This window comes from Oncorhynchus mykiss, chromosome 5, assembly GCF_057628025.1.
Source record: "Oncorhynchus mykiss isolate SJ-2025 chromosome 5, ASM5762802v1, whole genome shotgun sequence".
NCBI classification, from domain to species: domain Eukaryota; kingdom Metazoa; phylum Chordata; class Actinopteri; order Salmoniformes; family Salmonidae; genus Oncorhynchus; species Oncorhynchus mykiss.
Genome location: NC_143026.1, coordinates 39,356,708 through 39,377,252, shown reverse-complemented (window position 1 = coordinate 39,377,252; position 20,545 = coordinate 39,356,708). Strand labels below are relative to the sequence as shown.

Here is a 20,545-nt window from a genome sequence, read left to right as displayed (position 1 = left end):
ACAGCTAGCAATACACAGCATGTCCATGCATTTGAGCAAGTGCTAATTAGACTATCATCATTTAGTCTAATATTTGTCTCTTTTTTCACTATGTCTAGCTTTCTGTTTTGGATTTGCATGAGTAGGAGCTTACATCACTCAAGGGTGTTTTCACAGATCACTATAGGGTAATAATTAGATGTTAGTGCCTCTTTAGATTACTGGGTTTAATATTAAAATGTAATGTTGTCTAATTGAATTGCATGCAAATATCTAGTTTCACTCGAGGCTGTTATCGCCGTGTGCAGGGTAGCCTCTCTTTGTCTGCTGCACCCTTTGCCTTCCTCTCCTCTCCTCCATCCCTCCATCCTTCTCTCCCTCCATCCCCTTTTCCCATCCGTCCCTCCCTCTGCCCTGCACATGGGTGACGGGGCTGGGCTGGAGCAGCCTTTTTTCCTGCTCCACCTGCATCTGTTTGCCAGCCCAGAGGGAACTGTGTGTGTGAGTGAGTGAGAGAAGCAGGCTACTGGGGAGAAAGCACGCAGATTGCTTTCCGCTAACTGGATATACTCACCCCCTTTTCTTATAGGGTTCAGCAGTATTTATTTTAGTTTGATTTAACCAACATCTTGCTACTAACCTTGGATACAGCTGTTTGTATGACAGCAGAGAGGGGTGTGTAATGATGAGACTGCCAGTTTTTTGTTGTTGATTCAGCATCTCTTTCATGGGGGAGAGTGCAGAATCAATCTGAGATCACTGTGTGAACATGTGAGAGTGTGTGTGTGTGTGTGCGTGTCTGCGTGTGTGCGTGTGTGTGTGAGAGAGAGAGAGCGAGAGAGAGAGAGAGAGAGAGTGTGGATATGCCTGCGTGCACGTACGTGCGTTAGTGAGAGCCCGGGAGGAAGGATGGCTGCTCATGTCTGAACTGCCTCCATGCTCGCAGGGAAAGGGAAAAGTCAGGGGAGAAAACAGCAGGAGGAGGGGAACAGACGCGGTGCTCTCTTCTCACTGGGGAAGGATTCTGTCCATCGTTTGGTAGGAAAGCTAATCAAAGGGATTTGGCAATGCCTGCAGAGGTGAAAGAGGTAAGTGTTTTGATTTAGTATTTGTTTTCTCTCCACCACCCTCCCTCTTTTCCCGCCGACGCTTTTCCTACAGGAGCCCAGTCCACAGCTGTTCTGTATTCTATTATATTCGGTAAGCTATAGGCTTCTCTCGTAGTATGAAGGGGAAAGCGTTCTTTTCTCCCCTCAGTCTACTTGTGTGTGCTCAGGGACATGCTCTTAACACCTCTGTTCAGTGTGTATGCTGCAGGACATATGGAGAGGCTGTCAATCATGGTAACATTATGAGAGGAGACTGAGTGATAACCGCCCACAGGGGAATGTGCTGCTGCTGCATACGTTTTTATCACCCAGCACACCGCCAGCAAGCCACTGGAAGTTAGAATTACATTAAATATATCCATGCAAGTATTGAACTGCTCGTTGTCCAGGGGGCTTCCTGGCTCCTGCATCCTGCATAGACAAAGACAAGGGATGAGCAGTGTCCTCATTCTCAATGGAAATGAGTCTTGGCACAGCGGTGAATGAGATGGGATATCCTGATGTCATCATGCTGTAATGCCTAGCTGCAGTGGCTCTCTGAGGCTGCTGTGACTGGGTAATGCTGTGTTTGGGTAATGCTGTGTTTGGGTAATGTGGACAGAGAATGTTTTCCTCCCACGTCTTGACAACAAAACAAAAACAAGCCAACTTCTTGCCCCTCTAATTCGGAACCCTGGGAGGGGGTCTAATTGTGACAAGTTATTGCTCTGTGTTTACCGCAATGTTGTGCACACAGTCATTTCACATCAAGTACTGGAGCGATACACATTTCTCTCTCCTCTATCTGATGAAGACAAATTGACTGCATTGTCAGTGGTAATTCCAACAGGGTCGCAGCTTCTCCTCTGAGCTACATTAATGTTGAGATAGAGGGCATGCATTTTCTCCCTCCCCTGCATGATTCGTCTATCGTAATGAGCTTGTGACAAGTATTAAATGTGGCTTGCGTCTGGAGTGCCCTTGAGCCGGCCACTAAATCTGAACTCACTCAGCAGAAGATCAGACTGTTGGCCTTTCCACTATAATGTGGTGCAGTCAGCCTTGATTTGACAGTTGGCTGGAACAAGACTCTAATCGTGTCACTTTGTCCCCTGCTTCAGTGCCTCTAACATCTATCTCCTGCATCTCATTTGTAAACAGCAGCAAATCTGTAGACATATGAGGATAGTTGGTTGATGTGATGGAGGAACAGTGTTGGAAGGCTCTGGATCTGTTGAAAGGCTAATCTAAAAACAGGGCCAGGTGGGAATTTCTCACAGTCCCTAACCTCACTATACATCCCTCTTTGCCTCTATCAAACCCTATTGCCATATCTCAATCCCTCCATCAAGTCTACCTTAGAGAACAGAGACACCCTGCCTTTAGCCAGCTAGTTATATATTTATCTCTGCTCCAATCATTTATCCCTCCAGGGCTGTTTAAGACGGCATTCCCCCCCCCCCCCCCCCCCCCTCTCTCTCTCTCTCACTCTGTCTCCTTCTCTCTGCTGTGTGTCCACACCATGGGGCTTTCATCTCTCCTTCTTTCTCTCTATGACAGATTTATTTGCATGAAGATGAGGACATTATGTTTGGGAAATGGAGGCTGCGTGTGAATCAGCTCTCCCATCACATTAATTAGTTTTATAACTGCAGATTCTGAGGACTATTTTACATGCAGCCTCCTACTATTTACCTTGGATTCGTTGAAGTTGGAATACTGTTGAAATCACTTTTATTTACAGTATGTTGGAATACTGTTGAAATCACTTTTATTTACAGTATGTTGGAATACTGTTGAAATCAATTTTATCTACAGTATGTTGGAATACTGTTGAAATTCACTTTTATCTACAGTATGTTGGAATACTGTTGAAATCACTTTTATTTACAGTATGTTGGAATACTGTTGAATTCACTTTTATTTACAGTATGTTGGAATACTGTTGAATTCACTTTTATTTACAGTATGTTGGAATACTGTTGAATTCACTTTTATCTACAGTATGTTGGAATACTGTTGAATTCACTTTTATCTACAGTATGTTGGAATACTGTTGAATTCACTTTTATCTACAGTATGTTGGAATACTGTTGAAATCACTTTTATTTACAGTATGTTGGAATACTGTTGAATTCACTTTTATCTACAGTATGTTGGAATACTGTTGAAATTCACTTTTATCTACAGTATGTTGGAATACTGTTGAAATCACTTTTATTTACAGTATGTTGGAATACTGTTGAAATCACTTTTATTTACAGTATGTTGGAATACTGTTGAAATCACTTTTATTTACAGTATGTTGGAATACTGTTGAAATCACTTTTATTTACAGTATGTTGGAATACTGTTGAAATCACTTTTATTTACAGTATGTTGGAATACTGTTGAAATCACTTTTATTTACAGTATGTTGGAATACTGTTGAAATTCACTTTTATCTACAGTATGTTGGAATACTGTTGAAATCACTTTTATTTACAGTATGTTGGAATACTGTTGAAATCACTTTTATTTACAGTATGTTGGAATACTGTTGAAATTCACTTTTATTTACAGTATGTTGGAATACTGTTGAAATTCACTTTTATCTACAGTATGTTGGAATACTGTTGAAATCACTTTTATTTACAGTATGTTGGAATACTGTTGAAATTCACTTTTATTTACAGTATGTTGGAATACTGTTGAAATTCACTTTTATCTACAGTATGTTGGAATACTGTTGAAATCACTTTTATTTACAGTATGTTGGAATACTGTTGAATTCACTTTTATCTACAGTATGTTGGAATACTGTTGAATTCACTTTTATCTACAGTATGTTGGAATACTGTTGAATTCACTTTTATTTACAGTATGTTGGAATACTGTTGAATTCACTTTTATCTACAGTATGTTGGAATACTGTTGAATTTACTTTTATCTACAGTATGTTGGAATACTGTTGAAATTCACTTTTATTTACAGTATGTTGGAATACTGTTGAATTCACTTTTATCTACAGTATGTTGGAATACTGTTGAAATTCACTTTTATCTACAGTATGTTGGAATACTGTTGAAATCACTTTTATCTACAGTATGTTGGAATACTGTTGAAATTCACTTTTATCTACAGTATGTTGGAATACTGTTGAAATCACTTTTATCTACAGTATGTTGGAATACTGTTGAAATTCACTTTTATCTACAGTATGTTGGAATACTGTTGAATTCACTTTTATCTACAGTATGTTGGAATACTGTTGAATTCACTTTTATCTACAGTATGTTGGAATACTGTTGAATTTACTTTTATCTACAGTATGTTGGAATACTGTTGAATTCACTTTTATCTACAGTATGTTGGAATACTGTTGAATTTACTTTTATTTACAGTATGTTGGAATACTGTTGAATTCACTTTTATCTACAGTATGTTGGAATACTGTTGAATTCACTTTTATCTACAGTATGTTGGAATACTGTTGAAATTCACTTTTATCTACAGTATGTTGGAATACTGTTGAATTCACTTTTATTTACAGTATGTTGGAATACTGTTGAATTCACTTTTATCTACAGTATGTTGGAATACTGTTGAATTTACTTTTATTTACAGTATGTTGGAATACTGTTGAATTCACTTTTATCTACAGTATGTTGGAATACTGTTGAATTTACTTTTATCTACAGTATGTTGGAATACTGTTGAAATTCACTTTTATTTACAGTATGTTGGAATACTGTTGAATTCACTTTTATCTACAGTATGTTGGAATACTGTTGAAATTCACTTTTATCTACAGTATGTTGGAATACTGTTGAAATCACTTTTATCTACAGTATGTTGGAATACTGTTGAAATTCACTTTTATCTACAGTATGTTGGAATACTGTTGAATTCACTTTTATCTACAGTATGTTGGAATACTGTTGAATTCACTTTTATCTACAGTATGTTGGAATACTGTTGAATTTACTTTTATCTACAGTATGTTGGAATACTGTTGAATTCACTTTTATCTACAGTATGTTGGAATACTGTTGAATTTACTTTTATTTACAGTATGTTGGAATACTGTTGAATTCACTTTTATCTACAGTATGTTGGAATACTGTTGAATTCACTTTTATCTACAGTATGTTGGAATACTGTTGAAATTCACTTTTATCTACAGTATGTTGGAATACTGTTGAATTCACTTTTATCTACAGTATGTTGGAATACTGTTGAATTTACTTTTATCTACAGTATGTTGGAATACTGTTGAATTCACTTTTATCTACAGTATGTTGGAATACTGTTGAATTTACTTTTATTTACAGTATGTTGGAATACTGTTGAATTTACATTTATCTACAGTATGTTGGAATACTGTTGAATTTACTTTTATCTACAGTATGTTGGAATACTGTTGAAATTACTTTTATTTACAGTATGTTGGAATACTGTTGAATTTACTTTTATTTATAGTATGTTGGAATACTGTTGAATTTACTTTTATTTACAGTATGTTGGAATACTGTTGAATTTACTTTTATCTACAGTATGTTGGAATACTGTTGAATTTACTTTTATCTACAGTATGTTGGAATACTGTTGAATTTACTTTTATCTACAGTATGTTGGAATACTGTTGAATTCACTTTTATTTACAGTATGTTTCTGTAAGGGCTCGATTCAATCCATATCGCAGAAGTTCAGCACTATAGCGAGATCGGAATTGAAAGGCAATGTTCCCATGTTCGTAGAGAATGCATTCGTGGTAAAAACCCTGCATATGTCATCTCAATTGGAAATATCACTTTTATCCTCATTGAATCAAGGCCTTACAGGCAAACCTGATATTTTCATTTGTTCCTGCACAGTAAGAGCACTTTCATTTAGAACGGTGAGATATGATGCAATGCATTTTATGTCAGATTATCTGCTTGTTTGCAAGAGATATTGGCACATAAATCAATGGAGTTCTGCTCATTAACATGTTGAATAAGATCTCAGATTCAGACACCCTTGGGTATTAGTATGTGATCAAAACAGAATCTTCCATGTCTGAACAGTATTTAGTATGCTAAAGCAAGTCAACATTAATTATGGGTACTTTTGTTCATATTTTATGCCTCTTTAGTCTCTTTATAGATCCATTTGAAGTTGTTTATGTTTTATATTCAATAGATTCCTAGTTTGGGGAAATGCAATCCCCAAGTTAACTTAAATAAATAAGCATAAATCAGTAAATGACTCTGTGTGTCTCAGGCTAGCTGCTGGAGAGGGCTGATTAAAGACAGGACATTGTTGTATCTCAGTACTTATGCCAAACCATTCCTCCTCATTAATCCACATAATGGCATCATTACTCTTTTAACAAATCAAGTCTCTCAGCACCTGAACCTCCAAAATTACAACAGCCTGCTCTCCTCTTTGCCATTCCCCACACATCAGTATGGAAAGGCTGAATAGCTTTGTGTCTTACACTATACAGTGAGGGGGTGTTTGAAAGAGAGGGCTTAAAAATGAACAATATGCGAGCAGTCAGCAGTGGAAGTGAAAGGTCAGCAGAATGGCAGCAGCAGATTGGTCAACGGGGTGAGAGGGTCTCAAGAGAGGTCAAACAAACGCTGATTTAATTAAACAGTTGGAGCTCATTCTCACATTTAGATAATACCCTCTCTTGCTCTCACCGTCCTGTCACCTTTAGTTTGTCTTTATTTCTCCCTCTCTTTACAAAGGATACTGGGCACTCTCCCTCTTCTTCTCTTTCTATCTCTATCTCCCTCTTCTTCTCTTTCTATCTCCATCTCCCTCTCCTCTCTCTCTTATTCCCTCTCTCTCTCTCTCTCTCCCTCTTCTTCTCTTTCTATCTCTATCTCCCTCTTCTTCTCTTTCTATCTCTATCTCCCTCTTCTTCTCTTTCTATCTCTATCTCCCTCTCCTCTCTCTCTTATTCCCTCTCTCTCTCTCTCTCTCTCTCTCTCTCTCTCTCCCTCTCTCGCTCTCTCTATCTCTATCTCCCTCTCCTCTCTCTCTTATTCCCTCCCTCTCTCTCTCGCTCTCTCTCTCTCCCTCTCTCGCTATCTCCCTCTCCTCTCTCTCTTATTCCCTCTCTCTCTCTCTCTCTCTCTCTCTCTCTCTCTCTCCCTCTCCCTCTTCTTCTCTTTCTATCTCTATCTCCCTCTCCTCTCTCTCTTATTCCCTCTCTCTCTCTCTCTCTCTCTCTCCCTCTCTCTCTCCCTCTCTCGCTATCTCCCTCTCCTCTCTCTCTTATTCCCTCTCTCTCTCTCTCTCTCCCTCTCCCTCTTCTTCTCTTTCTATCTCTATCTCCCTCTCCTCTCTCTCTTCTTCCTCCCCCCCCTCTCTCTCTCTCTGTCTCCCTCTTCTCTTTCGCTCAATCTCCCTCTCTTGCTCTCCCTCTCTCTCTATCTCCCTCTCTATCTACCTCTCCTCTCCTCTCACTCTTTCTCTCTCTCTCTCTCTTTCTCTCTCTCTCTCTCTCTATCTCCCTATCTACCTCTCCTCTCCTCTCATCTCCTCTCTCTCTCTCTCTATCTCCCTCTCTCTATCTACCTCTCCTCTCCTCTCACTCTCTCTCTCTCTCTCTCTCTCTCTCTCTCTCTCAATCTCTTTCTCTGTGAAACGTTCTCTCCTACACTTAGGATGTCTAACTAAATATCTTCCATTTGCTGTGTATCAAACTCTCGACCCTGCACTTGGTCTGTACTAGGATATGTCTCCAACCCTCTACCCTGTGCTATGTGCTTGCCTGCTGCGTAGGAGTGTGTATCTAACTCTTTCCTCTGTTGTGTAGGAGCAGATCCCAGAGGGGCCCTCGTCTCTGTCGGCTATAACCCTGGAGACCAAGGAATCACATGTGGAGCCTGCAGACGATGACCTGAACACACCCACCTCCAACTCCTCTGTTGTCACCTCCACCAATGGCAGCTCCACTGCAGAGACAGAGGCACCACAACACACAGAGGTTCCCACTCTTCAATATATTGATCCCCTATGATCCCCTATTTAGCAATCAGTCATCGTCTAAGCTCAGCCAGTTGATCTCTACAGTACATCTCTCCCAGGATCATACTGTAATCATTATCTACTGGAATCTGAAGCATGGATTAATCCTCCATTATATCTCCAATAAAACCCCATCCCTGTGCATTACGATTTATGTCAGAACAATTGGAAACAATAACTATATAGTGTAATACATCTGCAGCTGTGGTGAACCATGATGTGTTTTTAATCCTAACCATCCGCCAGAAACAAATTGCCGTTCAACAGAATGTAAACCTAAAGGCCCCAGACAGCTTTTTGAACTGAAGGCTGTATTGTGCCAAGCTGCCAGAATTTCCCTTGGGGAAGTAGCAGCTAACACTATTGTATCTCAGGGCCAGAGAATTCCACAAAGCTTATCCTAGTGTAGAATTTCCACAAAACTATTCATCAGACTATTTGAGTCATATTTATATCATATTCATAGTTGTGCAAGATAAAAACACAGATTGCGTGTTGGTGGTTGTGAAACTGTTCACATCAAAATCCACTTCCATCAAACAGACCATTTTCATTTCCTGCAATTTACTCTAGTACTCAACAGTAGCTGGACCTCAGCTTGTTTCATCACAGTCCAATCTAAACTCATTTCCAACTGGGGAAATACATTATTCACTGGCAGCCAAGCAGAATGAATTATCTACTCGCCTACTTCAAAGCCAGAAATCTGTTGTAATAAAAATGATGGATAATTCCTGTGAGACGAGAGCTTGTGGGGGATTTTTTGGTTTGTTTAATGCAGGGTTAAATGTTTATCAAACTGTGCCATTTTGTGCTCTCTGCTGTTGGGGAAAAAGTAGTAGATTTGGTGGTAGTATCGATAAACGTGGATGTGGTTATTTGAGGCAGTGAGTGCAGCTTTAGGATGGCGTCTCATAGACTTGGCTGAGGCTGTGATGGAGATGGAATATTAGATCCCACAGTTGGGGCAGTCTGACTGGTGTATTGAAATGAACGATATGCCTTCCTCCCTACAGGACCCCAAGGCTGTGGAAATGGCGAATGACCAGGCAGACACACCCACCCCACAGCTTCCCCCAGCCCCAGAGCATCCCCCGGTTACCCAGGTTCCCATGTGTCCAGACAACCAATCTCTGCAGCCCAGCCCCCTGACCAACGTCCAACACTCCTCTGAGTACCTCACCCCCCTTATCACAACCACTGCTACCATCACCACTCTCCCCCCTCCCTACAACAACACAGACCGTGATCCCAACACAGAGATCCCTGAGAGGCAGAACAGCATCTACACCCTCCCCGACCCTCCCTTTCCTGGCCTTGGAGGTGATATGTGTTCTAGGTATGGCAGCCTGTCTCGAGGAGGTGTCCACCATAGCTCCCTCCACACCTACTGGCCCTCCAGGAACTACCAGACCCAGCCCGGAGGCCACTACACCCTGCCCCTACCCAGGGACAACTACGGCCAGGTGGGCCTGACTAACCAGACCGAGGGGGAAGGACCAGGGGACGCCCAGGATGTAAAGGCTGACTACCCCACCTCCAGCTACGCCACCCTGGGGGGAATCCACTATCTCAGACCCATCACTACCATGGAGCTCCTGATGGAGCCGTCCAGAACCAGGTTAGGATATGGGCTAGCTAGTTCGGCACATGCATGACAGTAGAATTCCCTAGCAGCATATCCAAGCTAAAAAGACTGGTGACCTTGTTATGTCAGCTCTATGGAAAGGTGATGGAATCCATTGATTCAAAGTCAAAGTCCTTTATTCCCATTAAAATGAGTTATTTACATTCAGAGAATGGACAGTAGTAAAAGGAAATCTAATGTGTGGGGCGCAAATATCAATAACCTCTCTGTAAATGAGTTTACCCTTGACAAAACAGGGCATTGATTTTTGCAGTGTGTAGGTAGTCATTTGAAAAAGAGGACACATTCTGTGTATTGTTTGCTACTGACCAATGGAACAGTCCAGTACACGATCATTATCTTCATTCACCACATAAATGCTGTTTTCAGTGAAGAGATAACCCTGTAGAGTACACTTCACCATACACTGACCCTCAAAATCCGATTATGTAGCTTATGGACACATTAAAAAAAAAAATTTTTAAAAAAGAGGAGACTTAGAAAATTCTACTATACGACTCAACACAGCTCAGTATGGCTTGAAACTGCATGAGTGGACTTCTGTATATTGCGTTCCATAGCGTTGAGCCTCAGTGGGAGCTTCTAGCTGCTGTAGTCCATGTGGTGGGGCGAGACAGATGGCCAGCAGTTTAGGAGCAGGTGGTAACAATCAGGGGAGGCCACCAGTCAATAAATAAGGAGGTTACACCTGTATCACTGACTGACAGCAGCACTTTCCTCAGCTTGTAAGCTGCCAATGAGCTGTTTACAGAGGATGCTTAGCTATCTAGCGCCCCGTCGCTTCCAACGCCTGTCTTCTGCTCTCTCTCTTTCTCTCCATCTATCTGGAACTCAAGCTGTCCAGATAAAATATCTGTTTGCACAACTATTCAGAGAACACATCAAATTGCTTTCTGTGCTTTCTGTCTGTCTCTACATATAGGCCCATTTCTTGTCCTTGTCTCAGCCCCCCCCCCCACTTAACCTCTCCTTCACTCTCTATTTCTCCAGAGGGGGATACGAGGAGGCCCTCATGTCCCAGGTGGACGGAGACCCCACCTCCTTCTTCCAGGCCATGTCCAGGGCCCAGATGCTACAGTTCCCCCACAAGCGCTGCAGCATGGTCAGCCTGGACAGCATCCGTAAGGACCCCCGCTGGAGGGACCCCAACCTGAGGGAGGTCATCACCATGCTCAGCCACCCCATGGACCCGGTCAAGTCCAACGCCGCTGCCTACTTGCAGCACCTGTGCTACGAGAACGACCACATGAAGCAGGACGTCAGGCAGCTGAAGGGGGTTCCAGTACTGGTGGGCCTCCTGGACCACCCTAAAGCCGAGGTCCACCGCAAGGCCTGTGGAGCCCTGAGGAACATCTCCTACGGGAAAGACCACCACAACAAGGTGGCCATCAAGAACTGTGACGGCATCCCCGCCCTGGTCAGACTGCTGAGAAAGTCCAGTAACATGGAGGTCAGAGAGCTGGTCACAGGTACAGTGAGCCTATGACAAAAGATTCACCCTGATTACCCAAACACCTTGTGTATAGCATTCGGACAAATCGTGTATACTTTTTACCTATAGGGACCCTGTGGAACCTCTCCTCCCATGAGCCTCTGAAGATGATGATCATCAACCACGGGCTCCAGACACTGACTGATGAGGTCATCATCCCCCACTCTGGCTGGAGGAGAGACCCTACTGAGCACTCCAGACCCCAGGAGACAGAGTGGACCACCGTGTTCAAGAACACCTCAGGATGTCTCAGGCAAAGTATAGCAGCTACATAGATGAAAAGATAATGGAACCTTACACAATAACTATTTCAGGGTTCATTGCTCCCTAAATTGGACATTTCTAAATTGGACGTAATGGTAAATGAGATACTGATAGCGGTGCTATGCTAACTTAATCCGCCCCACTAATAGAGCTGTGTTCCCCCAGGAATGTGAGCTCAGATGGGGCAGAGGCTCGGCAGAGACTGAGGGAGTGTGAGGGGCTGGTGGACGCACTCCTCTATGCCCTTCAGTCAGCTGTCGCACACAAGGAGACCGACAATAAGGTGAACGCAGACACAGTTGAGCACATGTAAATCCCAACGAAAACACTATAGCCAGAATGAGAATCAGTACATTAATCAAAAGTATTCTGGACCACAAATGAGAATCAGACCCTCCCTATATTCTATGCATCTGCTGTCTGTGATGAGCATCTTTGTGTTGTTTATCCTCCTCTCTCTCAGTCGGTAGAGAACTGTGTCTGCATCCTGAGAAACCTCTCCTACCACGTCCACAAAGAGGTGCCGGGGGCGGAGAGATTTCAGGAACCCGTGGCCAATCAGGTGCCAGGGTTAGGAGGGAACCAGAAGAAAAAGAAGGAGGCAGACTGTTTTGGAGGGAAGAAGCCAAAGGGTGAGTTGAATCTGACCTCATGATGGCGCTATATGAATGGTTGTCAAGCAGTTTGCACAACACGTAATACGCAGTAGAATTGTGGGATTTCTGGTGTGTACTCTGTGTTGCAAAACTGTCTTCCTTATTTATCTTTTGTTTTGTTTCCTTCCATCCCCATTCAATAGAGGAGTGGTTCAGTCAAAGTAAGTCTGTCTGAATGAATGATATTTGACAATCTGAAAATCCATAATAATGTTCTGTCAACTATGAGAAACCAGGACCTCTGTGGTTGCTTGCCCTTTAGTCTGCCTCAAGACCTGAGCTTCAATGGAAGACCTAGGGTTTTCTGGCACACTGTTAGAAAAGATTTCTACACATTCCATGTCTCTATACACTTTCCATGTTTTGATCTTTCCTATTTATTGTGTGTGTGTGTGTATATGTATGTGTCTGTGTGTGTGTGTGTGTGTGTGTGTGTGTGTGTGTGTGGTTGTGTGTATGTATGTGTCTGTGTGTGTGTGTGTGTGTGTGTGTGTGTGTGTATGTATGTGTCTGTGTCTGTGTCTGTGTGTGTGTGTATGTATGTGTCTGTGTGTGTGTGTGTGTGTGTACGTGTGTGGTTGTGTGTGTGTGTGTGTGTGTGTGTACGTGTGTGGTTGTGTGTGTGTGTGTGTGTTTGCGTGTGTGTATGTGTGTGTGTGTTTGTGTGTGTGTGTGTGTGTGCGTGCGTGCGTGCATGTGCGTGGTTGCGTGTGTGTGTTTTGTCTAGGCTGGAGAAATGGACCAAGTGATAAAAAATATGGTACTCTGGATTTACCCAAACGCACAGAACCAATGAAAGGTATGGAACATCTTTAGGGATCTGTGGATTGGTCAAGATTCAAGACATGCATTTATGTAACTTCAAGATGCATTCCAAAGACGTACGTTGTACAAAGCCTTAACCTTGGCATTAGGCATTTGGAAAGGGTATTTGTGCATGGTGTAGAATAGTTTCCAATGTGTTGTACTGTCTTGAAGTGGTTGGATTGTATTTGAAACATTCAGAGATAACAATAGGTTGTCTGAATGTTTTGGCAGAACTACATGGTCCATACAAACGTACCATGTGTCAGTTACTGTATGAGTACAATACAATATGGAATAGCTTGATGGGACTTATATTGTGAATAATGTACTTCTGTGTTTGAGATGGAGCAGTATAGACAGCTAGTAGAGCTTATATTCAGCATCAAATGAAGGGACGATTGAATGCATTTTGTGCCACAATGTGATGATAAGGCACTATAGCTGCCTTTTTTATGTCAAATATAATGTGTAATATCGCAGACTATTGACAGGATTCTAAACTAGTCATTGACATTCAGAAGTTCCAACAGAAGATTATACCTTAGTAAAAAAGAGAGTTGTATAACTGATTAGATTATACCTTAGTAAAAAAGAGAGTTGTATAACTGATTAGATTATACCTTAGTAAAAAAGAGAGTTGTATAACTGATTAGATTTTACCTTAGTAAAAAAGTGAGTTGTACAACTGATTAGATTATACCTTAGTAAAAAAGAGAGTTGTATAACTGAATAGATTATACCTTAGTAAAAAAGAGAGTTGTATAACTGATTAGATTATACCTTAGTAAAAAAGAGAGTTGTATAACTGATTAGATTATACCTTAGTAAAAAAGAGAGTTGTATAACTGAATAGATTATACCTTAGTAAAAAAGAGAGTTGTATAACTGAATAGATTATACCTTAGTAAAAAAGAGAGTTGTATAACTGATGAGATTATACCTTAGTAAAAAAGAGAGTTGTATAACTGATGAGATTATACAACTCTCTTCTATATGGCATTGGAACACAATCAGATACATGAATATACATATACAGACAAAATCATTCCCTGAGCATGGTTGATGTCTTTTGATGTAGAAGTCCAGACAGGTTTAGAGGGAAGGTTTGGTCGTGGCCCACCAGAATTTGTGTGAGAAGGTTTCTGATGACACAGGGAACGGGCACTGCTTGATGGACCTGTGTGGCCAGTCAGGTATTATACAGGTCTGTAGAAAATCTTATACCCTCCACAGAACCTGTGTGTCTGGCTGTGGAGCCATCCCACACTCCTGCCTGCGGCTGCAATCAATGTGATAAGAAGGTTACATGCCTAGGTCAGGATTAGACAGCACGTAAGTCTCCCAGCCAGAGGCAGCCTATCAGCATCTCCGGCTTCAGCTGGCTGAATATCATTGGAAAGCCTCTGGAGTGCAGCCTGTGAGAGAATTCCTGAGTATTTGGATTCCTTCTATACTCCAGCATGACTACTGGGGATGTGTGTGTAGCTAGAAGCCTCTCACTCCGGTAGAATAATACAGTCTGTGAATATTGTTGAAGTGAGTGGTGGTACCGTTTGTAGCAGACAAGAGCGCACAGAGAGCTGATAAGAGTTGGAGCCCGAAGCACCCATTGGTTAATAATGCAATAGTGATCCATGTTTACATGTAGTTGGGGTGTTTGCGTGAAAGTTTGGAGTTGGAAAAGACATGTTGTTTTCTTTATGCATTTGTAATATCATGCACAGTCCACATCCCTTTTGCAAGGCAGAATATTCCTTCAACATAAAAGCAGTGTGAATATCTAAAATGTACACACACAAACATGGCTGAGCATTAATTGGGGGTATTATCTATGTTGTGTACATTATACTGTATAGTCTTTCTGAAATACTAAGCCAATAATAATGTTGAGCTTCATAACCTAACTGTGTAAGCCTACATATATTCTCTAGAGCAGTGGTTCCCGCAATGTTTATAGTCCCGTACCCCTTCAAACATTCAACCTCCAGCTGCGTACCCCCTCTAGCACCAGGGTCAGCGCATTCTCAAATGTTGTTTTATTAAACATAAGAATGCGTGTGAGTTTGTCACAACCCGGCTCGTGGAAAATGACAAAGAGCTCTTTTAGGACCAGGGCACAAATAATAATATAATAATAATCAATCATTTTGCTCTTTACTTAGCCATCTTACATATAAAACCTTATTTGTTCATCAAAAATGGTGAATAACTCACCACAGCTTAATGAGAAGGGTATTCTTGAAAGGATGCACATAACTCTGCAATATTGGGTTGTATTGGAGAGAGTCTTTTTCCACACACAGTCTGTGCCTGTATTTAGTTATCATGCTAGTGAGGGCCGAGAATCCACTCTCACATAGGTATGTGGTTGCAAAGGGCATCAGTGTCTTAACAGCGCGATTTGTGCAGGATACTCTGAGTGTAGCCCAATCCAGAAATCTGGCAGTGGCTTCTGATTAAATTCAAGAACCGCTTGTTGCAATTTCGATGAGGCTCTCTTGTTCAGATATCGGTAAGTGGACTGGAGGCAGGGCTTGAAAGGGATAACAAATCCAGCTGTTTGTGTCATCTGTTTCGGGAAAGTACCTGTGTAATTGCGCATCTAACTCACTCAGGTGCTTCGCCAAATCACATTTGATATTGTCCTTAACCTTGTTCATTTGCACACAAAAAAATCATACAATGATGGAAAGACCTGTGTGTTGTTCTTGTTAATGCAGACAGAAAAGAGCTCCAACTTCTTAATCATACCCTCAATTTTGTCCCTCACGTTGAATATAGTTGCGGAGAGTCCCTGTAATCCTAGATTCAGATCATTCAGGTGAGAAAAAACATCACCCAGATAGGCCAGTCGTGTGAGAAACTCGTCATCATGCAAGCGGTCAGACAAGTGAAAATGATGGTCATTAAAGAAAACTTTATGCTCGTCTCTCAATTCAAAAAAATTTGTCAATACTTTGCCCCTCGATAACCAGCACACTTGTTGTAAAAGCGTTACATGGTCGCTGCCCATATCATTGCATAGTGAGGAAAATAGTTCAGGGGCCTTGCTTTAATAAAGTTAACCATTTTCACTGTAGTGTCCAAAATGTTTTTCAAGCTGTCAGGTGTCCAAGTGGCGTCGGGAGCAACTGCTTGGACGCGCATTACCACATTGTCTCCCTGTCATGGCTTTTGCGCCATCAGAACAGATACCAACACATCTTGACCACCAAAGTCAATTTTATGTCAGAAAGCTGTCAAGTACTTTAAAAATATAATCTCCTCTTGTCCTCTTGTCCTAACGGCCATATACCAGGAGCTGTGCCAGGCCCGCCACTTCTGTTGACTCATCCAGCTGTAATGCATAGAATTCACTGGCTTGTATGCGAAGCAGTAGTTGTTTCAAAACATCTCCTGCCATGTCACTGATACGTCGTGAAACAGTGTTGTTTGATGAAAACTCTTGAGGCTTATTTTTCAAATTGGAGTGTTTTGTTTCTAAATGTCTGCGCAAGAGTGAAGGTTGCATCGAGTTGTGAGATAGTACTTTTGCAAGTATAACACACTGTGGCTGAGGAAAGGCACTACTCCCAATCAACGTAGTTCTCATCATCTTTGCGCCTCTTCGATGTTGTTCGTGCTTTCCCGGGTAAGGGAGCAGTAGCTCTTCGGCTGCATCAGATTCACAACTGTCAGTGTCCATGCTAGCTGGCCTAACAATAAATGTAAAATTACAGCTTGTGTCATCGACAGTAGAGTGCTAGCAGCAGTACTACCAGTAGAGCTGGTATGTGTCTCTATGGACTCTGGCCTTACTTTTTTTTAACCATTTATCAATTTTCGAGCCAACGGAATGAGCAGCAGTGTCGTTTGGCTACATATGGACCATTAGTGGAATTCCCGTGAGAGAGTAATTGGATGTTGGATGTTAATTATTTGACTAGGCTACCTGTATTTGACATTGACATGGTTTTTTTGCCCAATTTCGTGGTATCCAATTGTTGTAGTTACTGTCTTGTCTCATCGCTACAGCTTCCGCACGGACTCAGGAGAGGCGAAGGTTGAGAGACATGCGTCCTCCGAAACAGAACCCAACCAAGCCGCATTTGCTTCTTAACACAGGGCACATCCAACCCGGAAGCAAGCCACACCAATGTGTCACCGTACACCTAGCAACCTGGTCAGCGTGCACTGTGCCCGGCCCGCCACAGGAGTCACTAGTGTGCGACGAGACAAGGATATCCCTGCCGGCCAAACCCTCCCTAACCCGGACGACGCTAGGCCAATTGTTTGCCGCCTCATGGGCCTCCCGGTCGTGACAGAGCCTGGGCTCGAATCCAGAGTCTCTGGTGGCACAGCCTTAGACCACTGCGCCACCCGGGAGGCCCTTGACATTGACATTTTTGGCAGTGAAACGAGGCTACTCCGGGGAGAAAAAAAACTCACCCAAATGTATAGCTCCGTTGGAAAATATAGATGGACTGTTTGAAAATGTGAAGAATTAAAAAAAAAAAAGTTTCATAGGAAACTGCACTGCATTTTTCATATCGTCCTGCTTAGAGTCTTCTCACTTTGGCCGCTAAACTCCAAGCTGTCTGAAAATGTATACTCTACTACATAAAACAAACAGTATGGGACAAGTAATCAGTTTTTATCTCATCTGTGTTTCACTACGAAGTCTGAAATGAGCTTTTTAAGTGCTTAACTGTATGTGCTGGTTACTGATCCAACCTTCTGTTGACTGGTGCCTTGAAAACCACTGTGTCTCATCATACCAGTTCCAATGTATCTGAGAGTTCTCAGTGCTTCTATCTCTCTCTCTCGTTCCCTTGTTCCCTCCCTCACTCCCTCCCTCCCTCTCTCCCTCTCTGTAGGTCTGGAGCTGCTTTACCAGCCAGAGGTTGTGAGGCTGTACCTGTCTCTCCTCACTTGCAGTCAGAACCACAACACCCTGGAGGCAGCAGCTGGAGCGCTGCAGAACCTCGCTGCAGGACACTGGGCTGTGAGTGAAGGGCAATCGTAGAAGCAGTTGATCTGAGGCTGTGGGAGAACAGACTGTTTGTTTCTCATCCCCTTTCTCTTTCTCTCTCTCCCTCTTGCTCTCTGTGTGAAGGGTTGATTAAGTGTGATTGAATTGTGGTTGAAAAACTATAATATGTATAAAAGTATGTATTAATAATCATAAGTAGCACAATAGGACTTTACAAAATGTCATACATTACACCCTTCTATTATTCTCTCTCTCTGTGCCTTTGCTCAAAGTGGTCCAGTTACATCCGGGCCACAGTGAGGAAGGAGAAAGGTCTGCCTGTCCTGGTGGAGCTACTGCGTTCAGATGGTGATAAAGTGGTCCGGGCTGTAGCTATTGCTCTCCGCAACCTGGCCATAGATCGCCGCAACAAAGACCTCATAGGTACATAGACGCGCACGCACGCACGCACGCACACACACACACACACACACACACACACACACACACACACACACACACACACACACACACACACACACACACACACACACACAAACACACACACACACACACACACACACACACACACACACACACACACACACACACACACACACACACACACACACACACACACACACACACACACACACACAGGTGATTTGACCATTTTCTTTTCCCCACAGGGAGTTATGCCATGAGGGACCTGGTCAGTAACCTGCCCTGTGGTCAACAGAGGCCAGCCAAGAACCTGGAAGGGGACACAGTGGTGGCCATTCTGAACACTATCCATGAGATCATCTCAGACAGCCCTGAGAACGCCCGAGGTCTCATACAGGGCCACGCCATCCAGAAACTGGTAGCCATCAACAAGACAAGGTAGATTTTCATAGCATAATATCTTATATGGTGTTGGTTTCAATTGGCTAGATGCTCAGTCCACAGTGCTGTGCTTTCTCCTTTATGCTGGCTCTGGTTGATTCTGTTGTTTCTTTGCTAGCCAATCTGGGCGAGAGACCAAAGCAGCATCTCATGTCCTGCAGACAGTGTGGGCTTACAAGGACCTAAGAAACAGTCTCTACAAGGGAGGCTGGAACAAGAGCCACTTTAAGGTATGGCATGGCATGCTGTAGAAGGCTGTATTCCCCATTCACTACACAGTCCAAATGGGCACAAACACAACTCTGTTATTGATTTGTAACTTGAGCACTGTATGGGACAACATTAGTTCCTAATGGCATACTGTGTGTTCTCTCTTTTTTACTCTCAGCCAACTAGTGGAATGCCCAAAAAACCCAAGAGCGGAAAGTCAGGCTATGATGACATCACACTGCCTCTGATGGAGAAAAATCAAGGTCACCATGAGACTGTAGCTTCAGCATAAGTGTGGGTGTGCCTATTCCTTGTTTGTCATTTGAATGTAAAATGGCCTTTGATTATTGTATTCTCTCTATCTTTCCCACAGATGGATACTCCACTGTGGAGCAGGGGGACAGAGTGGGTGATGGGCCAGGCCACATGATGGAGAGAGAGCCTCTCCAGGTCAGTAACAATGTGCAGAGCGCCTTACTATACGTAAGGTCAGGAGTTCTTCAATGGGGACTCACATTTAACTAAACACACACTCACATTTTGTTGTAGAGTATCCCAGAGAGGAAGCACTTCATCCGGGCTGGAAGGCCTGCAGTGGGCCTGGTGGAGCGCAAACCTCCACCCCTCGACTCCTGGGTCTGAGACTGGTAGAAGGGATTGTAGTGCAGGTAAATCCAATTTCACTGAACTATTTCAGGAATTATGTTTTACACATCGGTGTGATGCATGTCCTTTGTCTTTTTTCTTTTTTTGCAGGAGATGTGCTGGTAAAAGAGGAAGTGAAACGTCAACATTTGTGGAGGTCATTGTGGTGTTTATCCTTTAGATGGACATTCTGTCGGTCAACTCACCATTTAGGACAACATGGTTTATTCTCAGTAAATAAGAATAGAGTGAATATGGACTGGCATTTACATTTTCAATGTGAAACTCTGACTGGTGTTGATCAGAGCCTCTCCTACTTAGAAAATAAATAAACGTGCACATACTGGACAGAGGGATGAGTGGAGTGACACAGCTGAATGTAGGCCAGGAAGTTAGGATTTGTCAAAACATTTTTGTTTTATTTACCTGACCTGCCCTACTCTAGAATTAACATGTTGTATTGTTTTACTCCTGCAAGGTGTGCATCCGTTTTATGTGAGAGACTAGTTGGAAATGGGATTGTACATGTGTAATAAAATATTGTTAATATTCTAAATTAAGGCATTTATATTGTAATATTCATGTTATTTATTAACAGTTGTGAACGTTATCTTGTCACCACAAATACAATGGATACCTCCATATAATAATATGCTAAGTAATAGTGCCATTTATTAAGGAGCTGACTCGATGACTTTGCTTTATGCAGTGTTTGTTCTTGCATCGCGATGTTAAATTGATAATGTTAGCAAATAAAATCCATAATTTCTCATACAATTTCTCAACGTTATATGGACTTCATTTATACTGTATTTTCTGTTCTTCTCGTCTTTCTGTTACGACAAGGGCGAGGGGTTTATTCAACATGTATGTTGGGAAATGTATCATTCACGCAGCATGCTGCTTGGGTGCTGT

The 20,545-nt window shown here is 42.4% G+C and overlaps 1 protein-coding gene across 1 annotated transcript; it reads left to right on the top strand.

The window, feature by feature from the left end:
• The first annotated feature begins 397 nt into the window (after positions 1–397).
• Positions 398–20,407, top strand: LOC110523772 (splicing regulator ARVCF). Its single transcript, XM_036977461.2, has 17 exons — positions 398–1,067; positions 7,861–8,031; positions 9,089–9,693; positions 10,711–11,189; positions 11,282–11,465; positions 11,642–11,759; positions 11,940–12,108; positions 12,276–12,293; positions 12,860–12,931; positions 17,796–17,923; positions 18,184–18,334; positions 18,580–18,772; positions 18,894–19,005; positions 19,164–19,248; positions 19,359–19,435; positions 19,535–19,653; positions 19,742–20,407. The coding sequence occupies exons 1-16, from the start codon at positions 1,047–1,049 to the stop codon at positions 19,625–19,627; spliced, it is 2,676 nt and encodes an 891-aa protein (XP_036833356.2). The 5' UTR covers positions 398–1,046; the 3' UTR covers positions 19,628–19,653; positions 19,742–20,407.
• Positions 20,408–20,545: the final 138 nt, after the last annotated feature.

Bases quoted from the DNA above. Each gene is read 5' to 3' on its own strand.
- LOC110523772 (XM_036977461.2), top strand. From the start codon at position 1,047: ATGCCTGCAGAGGTGAAAGAG. The intron at 8,032-9,088 runs GTTCCCACTCTT...TCCTCCCTACAG, and splicing joins AGGCACCACAACACACAGAG to GACCCCAAGGCTGTGGAAAT. The intron at 18,773-18,893 runs GTAGATTTTCAT...TTTCTTTGCTAG, and splicing joins GTAGCCATCAACAAGACAAG to CCAATCTGGGCGAGAGACCA.